Genomic DNA, 20142 nt, shown 5'->3' on the forward strand with positions numbered 1-20142 from the left:
GACAAGAAATGTGAGCCTAACTCCACTCACTGATCCAGCTATTTTAATATCTGCATCTATCATACATCAGTTTCAGAAGTCTGTACCTTAAAATAGATGTGAATTGTATTCCTACCTGTACACACACTTATTCAGAAACTCTCAGTAGCTTTTGGAAAACATCATCGTTAGGTTTTTTTTCCTGAGCATTTGATATTGAAAATGCAGCTTGTTTTGCTTTTGGATGAGTCACGAGGAATGTTTGCTTGCTCTGTGTGTGTTTTAGACTCTTGTTTTTGTTGCAGGTATTTACATTTACAAACTCAGAACCTGCCCCTTGTTTCTTGTTTAAGAAAACACCCAGAGAGATTAACATCCCCCTCCTTTGTAGATGGCTATCAGAAAAAAACTACCTTGTAATGTAACACCCCTTTAATGCCTAAATTTGACTCTATGTCTATGTGAATGACCAGACAAACAAATACAGCAGTTTTGGCAAATAAGAAAATATTAAAGGTGAAAAAGTATCACTTGAAAAGTAAACTCTATAATGATTTCTCTGTGAGTGTCTGGGAACTATAAGAATAATATTGCATTTGTATTCTTATGGCAGTGAGACTTGGTCCAAATGCTGGAAGTGTTGCATTGATAAATGATGGGTTTACTGGACGTACTGTAGGTTGCTTTGGGAAGTCGTACGGAGATGTAAACATCAACCCAAAGAGCAGCCTGAGCCTGCAGCGTGCTGCTTCCTTGCAATGCAACTTGATCTGCTTTCAGTGAAAGTGGTAGACACTCACTGGGGCTATGCTTCTCTCATACCCTCTGCAGCTCAGAGAACTTTGTAGATGCAGAAGGAGATAGAAAGACCAAGTCCTGCCCACTGCAGGATAGCACCTGAGAGTTACTGATTGCTCTTTCATCCCTTTTAAAGTCGCCTATGAACAGTACTTTTACGATGTTAAATAAGAGATAAAATGAGATCACCAAGGGTAGATTATGGCCTGCGCTGAGGTTGGTTGATGTGCTGGTAAATGCCTTTATCACTGAGACCCTGCTATTCAGACCTTTATTTGCAATGCCTGCAAGTGACTCTCTCTTCTAAAAGTGCAAGCAAAGTCATGGAATTTCAATAAATAATTCAGCCCTGGATCTGATTTCGGGTTCAGCATTAACTTTCAGCACCTGGCTGCTGTTATTTGTTAGTCTGATATGCTGCTTAGAGGCATGGAAATTTGGCTGCAATTCATCGACATTTGCAGAATATACTACATGACCAGATTACTGTCCCTGGCTTAGAGATTTTTAACAGACATTCAAGTTCCAGATGTGCACAGATTTAATTCTTACAAGAAAACCTGCATGCAGGGCTCTGGTAATAAGAACTGAAGCTCTGCATAGAGCCTGCTTTGGAGAAATGACTCCTTTATCTGCATTTGATCTCTACCAGGAACATGAATAATTTGACTATAATTTGCATTGCCTGTGATACCTTTTGACAATGATCTATCTCTCATTTTATTTTCTGCAGCTTTCCTAGGAGAATGATTTTTTTTATATATCTAATCAGTTCTCAGGATATAGAATCATCAATATTTAAAATGGTTATAATTGGTGCTTTATGAATAGCTAAACTGGATTAATTCCTACATTCTGTCTCCAGAGCCCATAAAATGACTTGTGGTTTTAGTCACTTCTTTGAAAGAATCCGGTGAATCCGAAGTGTGACTGTACTCTTATTAAAGTCAGTGGTATATTTATCATTAGTGGGAATATTTTGTATGAATATTGATTGTTATGGAATTAGATCAAGTGTATAAGCGCATAATCCAGTACTAGCTCTGCCACCAAAAGGCCAAAACCAGAATATGGAGCTACAGGCATAAGTTTACAAAATGTAGGAGTTGCATTCTGTATCTGCAGAGCATGAACAGCCATCCAGTATGGATGTATTTCAAGATAAGTTTATTTGTCTTTAAAAAGGATTTGTGGCTTTCCTGTTCAAAGTCCTTACCTCTTCCTATGAGATGCACTGTTGTATCTGAGATAACCAAGCAGTAGCTGATGCTTGAGCACCTCTATTGACTTTTACTAAAATTGTGACGATTTTCTGAGTACAGCTGTGGATTCCCCACATTCTGTGACTAAGACTTCTTGCAGCACCTAAACCCACATATAGAAATGCAACTGATGGATAGCAAAAACCGAAATCTATATAAGTGATGGGGCAAGTTATCTACTTGTAGCAAAATCCTACAAACGTGAGGTTTGTGGTTGCCTTCCATGCGAGCTTCACCCTGCAGTGCAAACATATACCGCTAGAGGGGATTTTACTACCACTCTAGCGTGCGTCTACTCCGAAAAACCTTTCAGAACATATGTTCTAGTTCAAAGACAAGATGTTGGCTACAGGCTGAGTGAAATCTGTGTTTGTATTACGCAAAAGGTCAGGAAAGATTATTTTAATTGTCCCTTCTGGCCATTAAACCTATGAGTGAAATTCTGGCCGCATCAAAGTCACGGGCAAAATTCCCATGGACTGCACTGGGGACAGACTTCATTCTGCGCAGATCAGAGGAGAGCAAAGATCTGTCCCACCAAGCACCTAGCTAGGACAACTTTATTGTCAGTCACTAATACACACTGTTAGAAAGGATTTTTTATGATCCTGTGCATCAGGAGGAAATAAATTGAGACCAGTTTTACCAACCTTTTTTCTCTGGATTTCTTCAAAGCTTGCACTAGTGCAGATTCCACAACCTCCTTAGAAAGCCTGCCTTGTGCTTCGTTAATCCTATAATTACACTGGATTTTTTTCCCTCTAAAGATCTACTGTTTCAAATTAAGCAAAATACTTAATCCTGTTCTCTGTGGGCATGAGCAACAATGGGTCATCATCCAGTTTGTAAAGTAGTCTTATATATGCTTGAGGACTGCTATGTAGTGGTAGAACATTGCATGTACATTGCATTATGTTGTTGCCGTTGCTTGTAGTTGCATACACTGGTCATTCATAGTCACAATGCTTGTGATTTATGTAAAACCTCCTTTGTAGCCCCTTCCTTTGTAAAACCCCAGCAGCTTTCCCCATTCTGCATCTGTACATTAGATTTTGTTCTTCTTATGTCTTATACCTTGATGTTTACTTTCCTAAGTTCCATTTAAGTGATTACTGTATTTTGTTCAAATTCCTTAGCATCACTTTGGAGTCTGCTCCTCTCCTGGGAAATAACAATAACATCTTCATGTTTGTTGCTGTCAGATAATTCAAGATTCTGTTTATTCCTTCCTCCATTTTGCTAATGGAAACATTAAATATGACTCATCTTGTTGCAGACCTTTCTGGTGCCTCTATTTGTTATGTTTCTAGACTAACAGAAAACTTGATTATTACTATTACGGAACTATTTTTTCAACCACTTATACAAGCACTTTGCAGAGATTTTCTGCTATTTCCCCACTCTATTTAGGACAATACGGTCTGGAGCTCTGTCGGAAACCTTACAGAAGTCAGCTTCTAGATAACAGCTGCTTCCTTTCTACCCGCTGTGCTTGGTAGAGAACAAAATTTGCTTAGTTTAGTGTCATTTGTTCCTAAAAGTCCATATTGCCTTTCTTTATCAATTTTAGATTTCCCCATGTGCTTGTGAGCTTACTGTTTAATCATCTGTTCCAGTATCTTTTATGTGTTAAGCTAAGATAACTGTCATTTCCTGAGATCTTTTGTTGTTCCTGTGGTATCTGACAATATGTTATTGATAGGTCCCCAAAAAGCAAAGCTTTTAAAATCTATTCTCTTTGATTACATCTAGTGGCTAATGTGGGTACACAGAATCCTGTGCCATGATGCTGGTGAATGATGGGATCACAACTGTCTTATTAGGTTGGGAAAGGCTCTGGAGGAAGCGTAAAGGATGATTGGTATTAGTCCATCAAGCCAAGACAGAAACATAGATTTCCAGTTCTCTGTGTCCAGAAGCCCATGACCTTCGTGCATAAATCTGTTAATGAGAGCTGTGATGAGAATGGCAATTTTGGGTTTTGAAGAATTTCAAGGTTTTGCTCTAAGTCTAAACCCCACATTTTGAAACCTTCACAGCGTTGTTGAAGAGAAGCTGAGGGTTCTCTGTGAGGAGGGAAGCCGAAAGAGAGTCAGCAATTTTCACAGGAAATTTTGGCTGGTGGGTGGGCCATGGGGCAGCCAGGAGCCCTGGCTGAGCTGCACACAGGGGGTGGGACCCTGTGGTCTTCTGACTTTGCATGGTCCCAGCACCTTGCCCGTGCTCCAGCTGGACTGCAGGGGGGAGCCACAGACCAGGACTCTAGGCTATTTCCAAGGTGGTTTGGCCAAAGCTATCACACATCTCCACCAGGTATTTGACAAACCCCAAGTGTGCTCCTCCAAAGGATATTCCTCCAAAGGAGAAGCTATTCCTTCTAAGTGGCTCATGGCCAGATTTTCCAAGTGTTGAGAGTTGATATGTGTGAGAAGTCACCTGACTTCAAACTGTCTCATAGGATCTAAAACTGCTAGCCACTTTGAAAATGTCAGCCTGCATTTACCACCCATCCTTTAGCCGACATTTTGCTGATACTGAAAGAATATACATTAAAGATGTGCTATATGTGGTTTGTTGCTACAGTACTACTGACGTTACTTAATGACTCTCACTCTTTTGGGGGCTTTTCCCTTACACATCACCATGTGAAAATCAGACTTGGTATGCAGAAATTCCTCACAGCAGAGCATTCTGGAACATGGTCTCCTAGGAAAAAAACACGTTTGTGCCAGCCTTAATTCATATAGATAGATAGATACGTATATATTTTGGTGTAGGATGTTTCATTACAGTTCTCACTTCCTTTAGTTATCTACTATCAATTTCTCATTACTTTGAACACATGCAATGATAAGCAAGAGATCTGCAAATATTAATGGGAACATTTCTTGGTTTGGGTGTCGAACCAGTCTGTGCTTTTCTACTCTGTTGGTATTTGTCAAGTCACGCGCCTTTAGTTCTTTGTAGAAAATAGGTGATGGAATAGCATGAATCATTTTCACGTGATGAGATTATTTACCTTTGTCTAGTCTGTAATTTTCCAAATCCAAACTGCACATGACTGATGGCAGTTCACAAAGTTTATTTCAAAGCAAAACATGTTTAACGTGGCACATGTGCAGTAGCCAGTGGCTCTAACAAAACCCTTGAAGAAAACCAAGACTTATTTGTGCAGGTTGATCACTGTGTATGTAGCTGCTCTGCTACCAGGACCTCAGCTGATGAATCTGCTCTGCACCAAGCCTATGGATCAGCTTGAGTCAATGGATCTTTGACTATGAAAATCCCAAGCCATCATGAAAGGATCCCTAGGCAGAAGCTGACCTTTATGACTGATTGCTTCCTGCCCATGCTGCCATTCATGTGAATATAAAAAAATGGAAAATAATGATTTTCCCAAACCTGATGAAAATACTTGTCATGTCGTAACTACTGATGCCTATGAGGTCTCCAACCTGCAATTCCATCTCCTGGAGATCCTGAATGTCTCAAGGGTACAAACACATCTCTCCCAGACCTGCAGAGATCTGAGAAGTACAATGACAGCTCCTTGGAGATCCTCAACTCTACTGATGTGCTGCATAACCAGTTTGAACTGAGGGTTTCAAGCCAGCTCCCTTCAAATTGGCTGGCAGTGCAGACCGTGTTAAGCATATGTGCATCTATAATATATGTCTGTATGTATGCCAGACTTGGACAGCATTTTGGCTGGCTTTTGGAGAGCTGGCTAAAGAATTTCACCACTTCCTTTTTGTTTTGTTACTACCCTGACAGTCCTTTTAGCAAATGCTCTATTTTTATTTGACATGTATGCACGTGGTCCATTTCCATGTGTGTGTGCTTAGGAATATAGTTCTGCTCTATCTTGCCCTCCTTTGGAAGGCTGATGCTCAGAGTTTCTCCCAGCAAAATGAAATCTCAGGGAAAGTCCAACAAAGTTAGAATCCTGCGCATCAAATTTATTATTGTTGTTATAGGCCCTTATTCAGGAAAGTACTTAAGTATGTACTTAAGTCCCATTGAAATCATCAGGACTTAAGAACATGCTTAAAGTCAAACATATACCTCCTCTGAATTGGGATGTATTTCAGCACATGTTTAAATGCTTTCCTGAACTGGAGCCATAGTCAATAAGAGTGGCCTGTGATACACAGGACTTGTGCTACAAGATTTTCTTCTTACTTGAGACCTACCAGCGCTCCTCTATGAATATACACTTCTTAGCTTGCCTCTCCGTTGGTGGCACTCCAAATAGCTTACTGGCTTTTACATTTGGATGAGAAGTTGTGAAAGAGTCGAGAAACTGGAAAAGAAAATGATCCTTACTAAAGCAATACCTTGGCATGTCTGATCTCGTGTTTCAGCCAATGATTTTCCCCTACAATGGAGATTTGTGCTATTGTGTGTGTGGTATAATTACTAAGACAGATTTTTTTTTTTTAATGGCACAATAAATAGGATATTTCCTGGCCTGCTCTGGGTTTCGAATAGGATTTTCACTTCCCCTTTGGGTTCTGAGCGTAAGGAGAGTAAGTGTCAAAAGGCAGGCGCTTTTTCCAATTTTAAAACAGAGAGGGTGTAGCCATGTGTAATGTGAGTCGAGATTTTGATTGTAGGGATGATGAAATCAAATCCTCCCTTAATCCTTACTGGGAAACTGAAGTAAATTTGCCTGCCTGAGTTTGCTAACTTGTTAAAATCCTTTTGAAAAAGAAATGTGCTTTAGTGTCATCAAAAATGTCTCCCTGCTTCACCCCAGAGTCTCAGAGAGCACTGGACCATTGTGCAGAGTAGCCTCAATGCAATGAAAATGGAAAGGAGGAGGAGAATAGGTAAACCCAGGTACATTGTTTTCCTGGAGTAAACAGAGTGCTTTCGGACATGCAACCCTTTCCAAGGCAGCCTTTTTTAAGCTAAGTGCTTAGTTATTATTAATGACAGTATATTTCTTTAAAGCTGCTGTATTTTGGGAATAAATGGAAATGAAACTTGCTTCCCCTCCTCTCCACCCCCATTAAGTTTAGTCAAAATAATATAGAGTTGTCTGTGTGCATTGCAGTCACCGTGTTGGTGTATTTTTGGAACAAGTGAGGAAGCTTATTCCAGTTACTTCATTTGTAGCAAAGTATTAGCTTGAACTTGAGCTCCCCATTCATGGCATTCAGCTGTGCTGTGCAGTGGTTGGAGGCTCTCGATATTACCTCTACTTTGCAAAAGTACTTGGCACAAACTCATCACCAAGACTTCCTCCCCCCCACTCCTTAATTGTGTTCCTTGGTAATGTGTCCGTACATCCCCCAGTTGTGCACACAAATATCTTTGAAGTTTAATTAATTCATTAAAAATAGCTGAAGTATTTAAGGAGGAGTACCTTATAAATAATGAAGGAGAACGTCCTGTTCGTTCTTGCCATTACTCAGATAGAAACAAGCAGCTGGTAAGATGGTGGAGGTTTCCTGATATGATTATACTGAGTTCCAGGGCAGGACCTTGCATCAGTTGGTGTGAAGTGCCTAAATGGCTGGAGAAGAAGTAGAAAAGGATTTTTACTTTTTTAGTAGATGCACCAGTGCAAGTAAGCTTGTGAGAAGCAATGGGAGCAGAAACTGATGTTTCCAAGATGGAGCACATTTGTTCTCTAGAAATTCTGCCTCCACAAACCCCAGGCTATTCTATTGCTGAGGTCCACATTCATCACACCTGAATTCAGGCACTGATTGGTTTCAGTCAAAGTGAAAGGTGACCGGGTCAATCTTTTGGGTGTGCGTGCTGGCCTTGGCCTTAGGCATCTCAGTTAAACTTCAGTGGGATAAGCATTAAACAGAATCCCCCCTAGCAGATACTTGAATCTGTTTTACTCTTCCACAGTCACTCTGAGGACCTGACTTTTCAGATGAGGTCCTTCTCTGTAGGGAAAAAGCGGCTCTGAAACCCTTTCACAACTTCCAGTGCACTTTAAAAGCTATGTCCTTGATCCTAGTGCCTACAAAGCCTCAAGCCTATCCCTAGCTGCAAACATTAAATCAGAAATATTTGGTGTTTCTGGCAGGGAGAGTGCATATATCATCAACTTGCTCCTTTTTATATGTAGTTGATCATTTTTGCTGTGCTTCAGGGAAGCGATGTGAAAAAGCTTTTGTGCTCATTTGTGAATAACAGCAGGGATAAATGGTGTTTCTCTAACTTGTCATTTTTTGTTCTTTTCTTTCCATCCACTGTTTGATTTCTTGATCTTGATGAAGGTATTATTTAATTCCTCCATTCTGAGCCCTTAACCTTGGACAGATACAGAATAATCTTGTATTTAGGCACTAGTGGGGTGCTTTAAGCAAGCTGTTTTTCTTTGAAGCTAAGAGCAGCTAAGGCTGGGGAGTTCTCTTTTCTTCCTCCTCTCCTCCTGGTAGTTAATAGACTTCGCAGGGGTCTCGAGACTCTCTGATAAGTCTTTGAAGTTATTACCTACTAAGGTTTTACTCTTTCTGAGCGCTGAACACTGAACTACTGACTGCTCTTAGAAGCAATGAGAAAGAATTCAGAAAACCAACAGAGCCTTGACTATAATATCTGCAGAAAAAGAGCTGAATTTAATGGGTAATTTGTGTTGCTGGGGAGATTTTGACTCTGTTCCTTCCTCTGTCACCAGCTTGCCTTGTGATTTGTGGTAGCATTTTCAGTTATGCCAGTCACATGAGATCAAAAACCATGAGTCAGACTCCACCCAAATCATAAGCCTGGCTTCCAGATCCAGGAGCTTTGAACAGAGATCATACCGTGCTTTTTTCTTTAGTTTATCTTTCATTTCTGGAATTTCCTCTGTCTATTCCCAATATGTCTGTAGCAATTAATGTTTCCCACTCCTTTGAAAGTGTTGGGAAGATATTTTGACCATTTGGGCTGTTGGAAGCCTCATTTGACCTGCACAATTAATTTTGGTTTTGATATCCAAGTGAATCTTATTTCTTCCAGACTTCACATCTTTCTCCTGTCTCCAATGATTTCTGCATCCCTTAGCCTCACATGACCCATCACTCCTGTTTCTTCCTTGCCATGCATTTGCTCTGTCGCCCCTTTAGTCCTCTCTGGTATTGAGACCGTTTTTCACTATTGCCTTGCAGGATATAGAATGGGTAAAAAGATGCAGATCTGGGTAACCCTTAACCTTTGTATGGGAATATATAATTGGAGAGAGCAGGGAAATGGTCTTTCTAAGTATCTTTCCAGAAAAAACATGTTGTTACTTGCAGCAGAAGACGCAGGTGATGAGGACAGGCAGGGGATCACATCCATGAGGGATGGAGACCTGCAAGGAAGGCCAGAGCTTTGCATGTTACTGTGAGACATGACCTCTTTGCTCTCAAGGTGTTTGAAGGACTTGGCAAATCAGTTTTACACTCTGAAGGGAATCAGGTGAAGAATGAGTAGGAATCAATGAATTTACAAGCCAAAGTAAATCCAGAGCATGCAAGATGAGAACCATCCTTTTGGTCTGCAGTCTTTGGCCCCCTAATTCAGTCGTTGATCTGTTTTTCTTAAAATTTTAGGTTTGTAATATATTGTTTAGACTCACTTAGCCAACTCCATTATGAAGGATACGATTATGATTTGAGATGGTGAAAAAGCCAAAGAGAAATTTAGTGTTGTATTGCTGTTTTCTCCTATAGCATTTGCCTCTTTTCAGGAAGGGTAAGAAGTTAAAAGTTCTTGGCAGTGGCTTAACAAGCCAAATCAATGAATATGACTTTGCAGTAATTACTGCGTGCAATACAGTTGTGCCTGATAGTCCCATTGTAATACTGTCATTGTTTTGCCATGAGATTTGAAGATCAGAGCTAACTAACTAGTGAAATTTTGCAGAACTACTCTAACCACACCTCAGGCAGATGGGAAAATGCATCTTCTTTTGCTCATCCTCACGCCATACCACTCTTTCACTCCATTGTTTGCTGATTCTTGCATGTGCCATGTGCAAGGCATATTGCAGATCCATAATTCCAGGTAAAAATACAGCCAAACTGTACCCCCATATCCAAATACCCCTAGAATCTGTGTGCTCAAAACCAGTCTTAACCCAGAGAAAAACTCTTTACATATCCCTAACTTCGCAGCAGGTTGTCTCCAAGCCTTGATTGTACAGTCTCTCTGTGTTTTGGTGGATAGGAGTTGTGGAATTTGTTTTTAAACCCAGAATCATCAACAGCTATGTTCAAGACATGAGAAAGATTCCTGACGCCAACCAGAAAATCTCTCAGCTAAACATTTCAGATGGAAGGCCTGAATCTGTAGCAACTGGTCACATCTCAAAGTGCTTCTCATTGTGCTGTGAATGTTTCACAGAACTGCAAGAATTAGAAACGATTCCTTCCTTAAGACAGACAAATGCTACCTCACAGCTTGAATATTAACAAGATAAAGTTTATGAGAGCAAGCAGAGTAATAGAATATTTTCTCCAAAGGAAAAGGGCATCTATTTACTTAGCTCTTTCATCAGCCGTTTTCAGACACACACAGTGTGCATAAAATACAGTTATGCAACCCATGTGGTTCAACAACGGAAGGTTGGTTGCTTCACCAGGATTAAAAGAATCTTTTAAACACAATGGTACCACAAATTAACATGGAAATCTATCAAAACCATTATCGTCCTGAAAGCTTTGGCCACAAGCATAATTATTGTAGAAGGATGTTGTCCTTGGAGGCAGCTCTGGCTCAGTTCAGCTAGTGTTATTTGTATCCCTTCATGGCTCAAAGTCAGGATTTGCATGGCTAGGGACCATAAATTTTCAGAGGAAAAAATAGGCTGTTTCCTCAATGCTAACACTAGCAGTTTTTTATTGTTTTTTAGTGGTTTGTAAGCAACTCATTAGATAGTAGAGATAGGAAGAGACTGAATGTGGTGGCTGAAATCTGCTTTGAACCTTGGAAGGATTCAGATGGCGATTTTGTCTAGAGCTGGTTGTTTGTGTCTGAGGCTGTTGCTTTACTGATATGAACAAGAATGAGTGAATGTCCGGAGTGCTTGGGTTTAAATTTAAATCTAGAAGTCCACATTTTGGACCTATGGTGTTTCACACAGTGAAGCAGGCCTTGAGCTGATACAAGCTGCAGTCCACAGTATTAAACAGAGCAGAAAACCTGTCCTGAATTTTCTAGCATGTCCATGAGGTGGGCAGTCCTGTAGGGATGTGAGTAATTCAGAAAATATAGTCTCCTGGATACTGCTTGCCATCAGCAAGGGACACATCTCCTTTACCCAGAGCTGCCCTCCAGAGAAACTTCAGGTGACTTTCTCAAGCTCCTGATGATGGCCAGATCCTGGAGTAACTCCATTTTTGTGCGGATGATAAGCTATATTAAATAGCAGGCACTGATGGTTATTTTTAAAGTGATTATTTTTCTTTCAACATCCAATTTTCCATCTTGAGGGAGGTAAATGATTAATAAGTCTGAAATCTATTTTTCTTCTCTTTCCATCCCTCAGGCTGGGATAGATGGAGAAAGCATTGGGAACTGCCCATTCTCCCAGCGTCTCTTCATGATCCTCTGGCTCAAAGGGGTTGTGTTCAACGTCACCACTGTTGACCTGAAAAGGTACAAATCATTCAGTTTAATTGAAAATAGTTATATGATCCAGTGTTTTGCCTATAGAAAGGCCCTCCCAGGTTCAGTCAGGTTGGTATCTAGCCTAGGGAGTCTGTGGTACACAATAAAATAGTTGGGATTCAAGTTGGGTTGTTGGTTTTTTTTTTTTTTCATTTATGGAATGTTTTTATATTAAACAGGGCACTTGGGGTAGTTTCAAAGTCTTCTAACCACAAACTGGATTAAAAAAAAAAAAAAAAAGCAAAAAACAGAAGGGCAAACTGATTTTTGGGGATCTATAAATATCTGTGCAAATATTTGGCCATAAAGATTAGTGATTTCATGACTTTTTCTGCCTCTGCAGAAAGCCAGCTGACCTACACAATCTGGCTCCTGGGACCCACCCACCTTTCTTGACTTTTAATGGAGAAGTCAAGACAGATGTTAACAAGATTGAGGAATTCTTGGAAGAGACTCTCGCACCTCCAAAGTAAGAACTTGCAATTTTTCTTTCAGTCAGTATTCCATTTCCTAGGAATGAAAGATGTCCTAAGAGGAGTTCCTAAAAAGCACTCCATCCTACAGTCTTTACTTACAGGAGTAATATTTATTTATGAAACTTACTGGCTTCAGTGAGATGACTTCCATGTGTGAAGGTTGCTTGTATGACTAATAACTGCAGAATGTTTTCTCTGTACACATTTCAGGATGCCCTTGTATGCAGAATTAAGGAGACCAATGCTAGAAAAATTTTGTAGGGGTCTGGTGTCCACATTTCACAAAGCTAAAAATAACTTGGAATAGATGCCGAGAATTGCCACACAAAAATATCTGTGCCAGGAAAAGCATTTTACAGTGAAAAACTGGAGGTTTCTGAGCTGTATGGTGTATTAGAAAGGTTGGAATGGGAACTGATTACAGAGTGCGAGAAGCTCTGGGGGCAGAAAAGTGCTCGTTATTCTAGTGAAGAAGTGACAAGAGCCCATGACTGGAAGTTATAACCAAACTAATTCAGATTACAAAGAAGGCACAATTTTGTTCTGTATGAATGATTAACCACTGGAACAAGCTCCCAAAGAAAGATTTAGATAAACCAGATACACCTTAGTCAGTCCAACATTTTGGACTTCATACAAGGATAATAGGGGGAGAGGGAACGGAGGGGAGGGAATTGTTGGCTTGTGATCTGGACTTTAAAATCTATGAATCAATGAAAATTGGCTTGGCTCCTCTCAGGGTGTTTTACCTCGAAGTGAATCAGCAGCTATAGGCCAGTTCTGAGGCAAGAGATCAGATTTAAATTTTCTATACTCTATTCCAAGACCACTGAAGGCAGCAGGAGTCGTTCGTTTGTGTTGGTCTTTCAAATACGTGTATTCCTTTGTGCCAGATGTCTATAAAAAACAGTTCAGGGACTGAAACCTTTATGTTCCTTCACCTGGGTAATACTAATATGCCTCGCTATTGCATTCTGGAGTACATTTTCAGCGTAAGGAATTAGACATGACTGACATTCATAATGGAGAGAGCTGGCTGCCAAACTCGCCTGCACCTTTCTGGAAATTTATGCTTCCTTCTGATTTAAGGCCACTGTATCTTGGATTGTGGTAACATAAAGCACCAGTGCAATTACCTTTGTCATGAAACCATCCCTCTGTAACTATGCAAACAGACACAGTTATTATTAAGAGGGACTTGCCAAGCTGTTGTTTCGAGATAAATGACAGTGTTAATTGCAGTTCCTCGTACAGGGCTTTTTTCTTTCTTCTTGCAAATTGTATTTGTAATCATCATTATGTTGCTGGTAACAAGATGTCATTCCCCACACTGCCTCTCCCTTTTTAGGTACCCCAAGCTGGCTGCCAAACACCGGGAATCAAACACTGCTGGAATTGATATCTTTTCCAAATTTTCTGCATATATCAAGAACACCAAGCAGCAGGATAACGCTGGTGAGTAGGATCATTGTCAAAAGTGCCAGGGAGTTTGTGTGCTTAGATGTGTAATAATTTTGCCATTCTTCCATAGTTTTATTGTAAATTCTGTTCACATGACGTCAGCTACTGCTACTGATCACTTTGAGATGGTCGGTTCACTGGACTCAATTCACATGTCCATCCATATTTGAATTAACTACATCTATAATAGTAAATAAAACAGGCCACAGAGTACTTAGTAGTGCCTTTACCAACTCTCACGGCACAGCTCCTGTCCACGGAGCCCAGCTTCTCCTCCAGAACAGGATCCCGTACTGCTTACTGGAAGTGCCTGGTGGTCTGACTGCCTCCTCTGCTCTGCCAGGCACCTCTTAGAGGAATGTGTGTTGACTGGGTTCACAACTGTGCTAGTACTGAAAATTTAGTACTGAATGACTGGGTGAGAGCAGCTCATGCCCTGAACCTTCATAATTAGTTAGATCTAGCTATCAGACTCTTGGCCCACTTATGATTATGTTATGCTGTTATAGCTAATTTGCTCATGTAAACTGACTTACAGCAAGACATTAAATGTAAAATAAGTACATTAAAGAAGTGGCTTTAAGAAATGTAATTTGCACTCTGTAAGCTTCAGACTTTTCCTCACATGTTTGTGTGTCAAAAGAAAGAACCCCCCAGAAGCTGGATGCCATGCATATTTACATGCATCCTACACTGTCTTCTTAATGAAACTGCTTTTATTCTTCATATTCCCCTCGGAAAGGCAAGACTTCAGCTAGTTTAAGCTCTTCTTCCTGGGTGAAAGCTAATGGATTTACACTGGCATATCCCCTGAAATGATCTAAAAGAATACTTGTAGTTACTCACTGACGTACGTCTTACCGTATATCACTAATTTCACAGACAGACCTAAGGCGTGTTAAGTACCATGTGCTTGTATTGTATCATTCACAGAAGACTAGATTTTTTCTTTCAGATTCCACCTTTGCCACAGTTTTCATCTTTGTGATTATGTTTCATTGCCTGGGGCTGGCCCATGAGATGAAAATGGGTAAATGATGATTTATGTCAGATAACAATCTGCTCCTTAATATTTTTGTGTTGTTAACAGAAGGAAATAATTATAGTGCTTCACTTCTCAGGGATGCTAAAAAGTTGTGGGTTTTTTTTTTTGTCTAATGCTAATGGGATGCTCAGCTAACCTCTGTAGGAAGTTGTAAAAGGAAGATAAATGAAGAGTTAGACTAAATAGATGTTACAGCAAAAATAAAATATCTTGGCTATTTACAACAAATTTTTTATGGTCTGCTCTGCAACTGTAAATCTGAAGTTCATTTGTGCTGCTCTTTGCTTTCTAAAACAGCCACAGGTATCTGTCCACACGCACAATCCCAATATGTTGCTTCTAGTGACTCTGCAACATGCAAATCTCTGGGCTCGTAAGTGCTGGCATCTCCAGCCAGTAATAAGTGGCTGTCTTAGAGGTGTCTGCATCTGGTCATAACCAGAGCTGGAACTCAAGTTTGTATATCTGCTCCTGTAAGATAAGGAATCTAACCCTGCAAAGTGCTCATGACCTGGTCTGCACATTTTTACTAGCTGCAGTGGGATTAACGGGAGCTTTCCCTAGTTCTGCCCAGCAGACTCTTGGTTTAGGTACTCTTAAAAATGAACGGAAAACGCTTCCCAGTGGCAATTATGCACACTAAGGCTATAGGGAAGAAGTGTTAAGTGGCAGTAGAACAACAATCTTTGTTTCCTTCAAACATCCTCACTCCTTTTTGTTATCTGGCTTGTGATCTTGTGATATCCAGACACACTGCAATCTCTAAACATACTGATACTCAACTTCCCTGTTTGAAGCAGAGGAAACTTTTTAGCTTAAGTTTTTACAGCTGGAGTGTTGCAGTGCAAGGAGAATAAAGCAGAGATGAGCAGAGTATAAGTAGTACCTAAATGCTTTTTCTATCAACAGAGTAAAGTACTGGAAGACCTTGGAGTCCTTAGGACTATGAGTGCAGACTTAAGCCATAGAATCATAGAATCATAGAATGGTTAGGGTTGGAAAGGACCTTAAGATCGTTTAGTTCCAACCCACCTGCCATAGGCATGCAGGAAGTAGACCTCAATTTTGGCAAATTGACTTTCAGTTTTCAAGGGCTAAGCAATAATAGATGTTGCCTTATCCCAGGGATATCTTACCCACTTTCCTATCCAGTTCTTCTGAACCTACAGCAGTTATTCTGAAGACTGATTTGAATGGCAGACAATGAGGCAATTAAAAGGTAGTTGTGTTAGATTTCTTGAGCAGTGAAAAGACTGCGCAAAAGGAAAGGACAGCACCACTGGATGTGTGTTTCCTAATGAACCTATTGCTTTTTGGTTGGCATCTTTTAAAATTGCAATGTCATTTTTGTTTTTAAATTGTAAGACCAATTAGAAAGGGATCTGGGGCTCTAGCCCTGCTCTGATGCATGTCATTTTGCAGAAGGTTCTGATGCATTATTGTTTCTATATAACAATAGAAGTAGTTGTATATAGATCTGTAATAATAGAAAGCATTTTATAAATATATAATATACTTATGTAGGTGAATGTCCTTTTCCCTGTGTCCATATGAGCAGGTGAGATCCGAAAAGAACAGAGATTGCTGCTTGTGGTTAATCTTAAGCTGTTCCCATATACCCCAGTTCTCAGATAAAGGTAATACATGTAATACATGTCTCACAGTCATCCTCTGATCAGCTCGCAGTTCCAGCTGTCTCAAGTTCTTGTGTAAATCTGGAAAGCCACACCAGTGACTGGGACATCAGTTCTTCATGATCAAAATGCACAAATAGAATAAGACTTGTTAATAAATCAAGAATAGAAAGCAGAACACAGACTGTTATAAAAATACAATAGTAATTTATTTTAGTTGGGAATAGGGGAGTGCTGTCTACCAAGTAAGTTAAATCACCAAACATCAAGTTCTTTAAATTATGTTCTCTTAAACTGGGCGTCAGGGAGGTGAATTCATTAAAGCGTGGGAGATCAGACTGGAAATTTGTAGCATCAGCCTATCTCTAGGTGTGAGAATTGTGGGTTAAGTGTAATTATATACGATAATTCTTCATAGCATGCTGGTTTAGCAGCGATCGTGTGGTCTACGTAACATGAGCTCTCACTACAGCCTGTGGCTATTACCTCTTTGCTGAAAAGTGGCAAGAAGTGGTTGGGATAATGAATGAGATTTATGCAGTATGAGAATACTGGATGTGAGAATTAATGAGAACTTAATGCATGCCAAAGATAAGCCCAAGGTGGTGTTCCTCCCAGGATGGTTTACAGTAAGAGTCATGCAACACTTTCAGACTTCAACTGATCCCATCACTTAGCCATGTCATTGCAGTATTCCCTATCCTGAGAGAGGTGGTGAGGTGGCACAGGTAACACTCTGCAGCCTTTAATTAGCTAAATGATTTCTGTGTTTTGGGTTTTTTGTTTGTTTGTTGTGGGTTTTTTGTGGGGTTTTTTTTTTTTTGTTTGTTTGTTTTTCTCTGATAGTGCAAAAGTTACAGAAGAAAACAAGATTTGTAATCTTTTGGTTTAGTGAATGTCTGATTTCTTGCCTGTAAAGGAGAAGATGCAATGATGCATATATATCTGTTTCTAAGATTGTGATACCCTCTGCTGGCAAATATGTGAATACATAAAGCAAGCAGCTTTACAATTGCGGCTGAAACATCCCCTTAACAAAATAGGTTTCTTTTATCAAGACAGCTTCCTCTTATAAATGCAACATCATCAAAAGAAAAGTGTTTCATAATAACCTATCAATTTTGACAAAGTTTTCATGGAAAAAAAAATCTTGTTTATTCTGGATGGGTTAAAATTACTTTGAGGTAAAACGCTTTAAAGTTACAAAGAAAAACAGCATTTTTATTTCTCTGGTTTCATGCAGTACTTCATTAGCCACACACCATTATGTTTTATGTCTGGCACAGAAGCAGGTGATAACCTTCTCTGTAAGTCTGTAAGGCAATATGTTATTGATCATGATTCATTTACTTACCAAAGGTATTTGGCAGCCAGGCTGCCCTGATTTAATAGTTCCCTGAATTTCTGATTCTTTTTTTCCATCTTTGTTTTCCTAACTTTTCTGTCTTATAATATAAAAACGTTAAAAGGCTTGGAATGGGCTGGCTAGGGCTGTAAGCCCAGAAACAAACATGCTCATGCCATATCAAAGTCCCACCACTTTTAAGCTTCTTGAAAGGGAAGGAATTGATTCCAGATTCTCAGGATGTGGCAAGCTGTGTTTAAAGAAAGTGTGTGCATTTATTATTTCAAGTCACTTCAATTACAACAGGCTTGATTCCTTCCACCCCCTGTGTCACTTGATAATTTTATAACAGGCCTCTCTGAAGGAGTCGTCTCCTCAGCGCAGGATTAAATCCACACCTCACTTCAGTGGCACAACTGAGTTACTCAGTTCTCCAGACATTGCCACCAGGCTTCACTGCTTGTACTCGACATGACAAGTACTCATCCACACGAGAACAGGGGTCTTTGGGAGAATTTAGTATCAGTCATCTTAAAAACTGTTTCCTGGATGCTGTTGCTTGAGTTTTCATGGCCAATTTGAGGGTTTTTGGTTGCTTAGCAATTGTTTAATATCTAGAAAGCAATCTTGTTTGAGCACAGGAAAGTAAACCAACATCTTGTGTGTTTACTTTGGTTCCTTTGATTGATGTTAGGCGAGTCATTCAAGCTTTGTACAGTAACGAGGGTAGCAACAATATATGTATTCATTGGAGGAGGACGAAATTTAATTGGAATGCTGTGTATGTATTTGGTATCCTGCTTATTATTTTTTCTTGTGAGACTGTATACTGCAAACCAAGGGGACAACCTGTAGTAACCACCCATTAACTGTCCCGCCTAAAATTGTAAGTTCTTTGGCTCATAGAATGAACCCTTTGATTTCATTTATGAGTTTAAAAAGTTGTTCTTGAATTGAGTTCTTAGGGGGCACAAGCTCCAGTGTGGGTGGGCGCATTCATTAGTGGTACGGAAGGATATTTGACTGTATGGCTCTTCAGAAGGCGCTGAGCTGGGAGACCACCAACATGATTTCATGCAGAGGAATTTCCAGCCGTCTGACCAGAGGACTCCGCTTGTCTGGTTTGGATTTACATCAAGAGGCCAAAAATAAAAGTGCATTTAAATCATTAACTTACATGTGATTAAATGCTGTTCACCTCTTTCAGTAGCTGTATCACACTTTGTGGTTAGGTGCGTGAGATGGGAAATGTCTCCGTGTGCTGTGTGTGCATGTATACAGTAGATAGATATGCACACACACGTACAGGGCTGGAATTAAAACTGGCCTACATCAGTTTTATGCTGTGGAGTTACTCCTGCTAAGAGGAGAGTTAGATTCATAGCATAGGTATGTGCACATACTCGGTGGTGTGCCCTGATTCTTTTTAGAAGTCATTGCGTGCCTCCTTAATAAGCAGAAAATCATTTCATTTCAAAAACCTACAGAGTATTTACAGTAATAACAGCTCTGTGGTGCAGACCCTTTGTGGCACTTGAGCTGATATATGTACCTGGGTAGGAGCTTCTCAATGTTGTGGGTCAGCAGCAAGTCAGTGTAGGAAAGCAAAACATCTGTCCTCAAAGCATCTCCATGCTTGGTGGGGAAGGGCTGGGGTTCACCTCTCTTCCATCCAACCTGGCTTCTGACTTCCCTAGGGGTCAGATTATAACTGAAAATGTGATGCAGCTTGTCCTGAGTCTTTGTACCTTCTGGCCTATTCCGTGCCTAAAGGCTTCACCCTGTGCTCAGCAAAGTTTCTGGCAAAACTCCTGACGTTGACAAAGCAAGTCTAAAAAGCCGTTTGAATGCCCTTGTATTGATGGTGAGTTTCCTGTGGCAGGGATCTTGGATCAGGTTCTAATTTGGAACCAACATTAATGGTTTATGCTTTTTGCACAAATTTCCAAGGTGCCGTACGAATATATGGGTATAAATATATTTGTGTGTGTGATGGCTGTGTATCAACTTGCCATTAAAAGTTTTCCTTCTTCCTCTTTAGTTGCAGATTTTCCCTTTTCCACTACAAAATTCAACACCTGTCCAAGGCCCAGCATGAGCCACAATTCATCCTATGCTGTGACGATATTAAGTTTTCTCTGTCATGCAACCAGGAAGGGCTCGGAATAGCTTTTAAAATTGTTTTAGAGAAAAGGACTTGCTTTGTGATGGAAGATATCAGGATGACAGATCTTTAACTTTGGCACTTTGAAGCACAAAAAAGCTATTTCAGACCATTTTAAACAAGTTTTTATGACTCCCTCTGAGCTGAATACTGTTGGGCTCGCAGTAGCTGAAGTGCCTGGCAGCTTTACAAACCAGCCTTAATATAAAAAATACCCAGTCTTTAAAACATATGTAAAATAGCTTTTCTGCAACATTTGTGGCACATAAAGTACCACATACATGTTGGTGAGTGTGATATAAAGCTTTTATTGCCATTCATTTGGGATGACCCATATAACTCACTCGTGATATGTTAATAAAACTGTTTTCCACTCTG

The 20142-nt window shown here is 40.1% G+C and overlaps 1 protein-coding gene across 3 annotated transcripts in view; it reads left to right on the forward strand.

Moving 5' to 3' along the window:
* Window positions 1-20142, forward strand: part of CLIC5 (chloride intracellular channel 5) — a 100607-nt gene that overhangs the window by 55440 nt on the left and 25025 nt on the right. For all 3 annotated transcript variants that reach the window (XM_065681810.1, XM_065681808.1, XM_065681809.1), the window contains exons 2-4: window positions 11518-11627; window positions 11983-12108; window positions 13464-13570. In XM_065681810.1, coding sequence (XP_065537882.1) covers window positions 11572-11627; window positions 11983-12108; window positions 13464-13570 — 289 coding nt within the window. In that variant the 5' untranslated portion in view covers window positions 11518-11571. The remainder of the gene's footprint in view (window positions 1-11517; window positions 11628-11982; window positions 12109-13463; window positions 13571-20142) is intronic.

Source organism: Lathamus discolor, chromosome 5, assembly GCF_037157495.1.
Source record: "Lathamus discolor isolate bLatDis1 chromosome 5, bLatDis1.hap1, whole genome shotgun sequence".
Classification (NCBI taxonomy): Eukaryota; Metazoa; Chordata; class Aves; order Psittaciformes; family Psittacidae; genus Lathamus; species Lathamus discolor.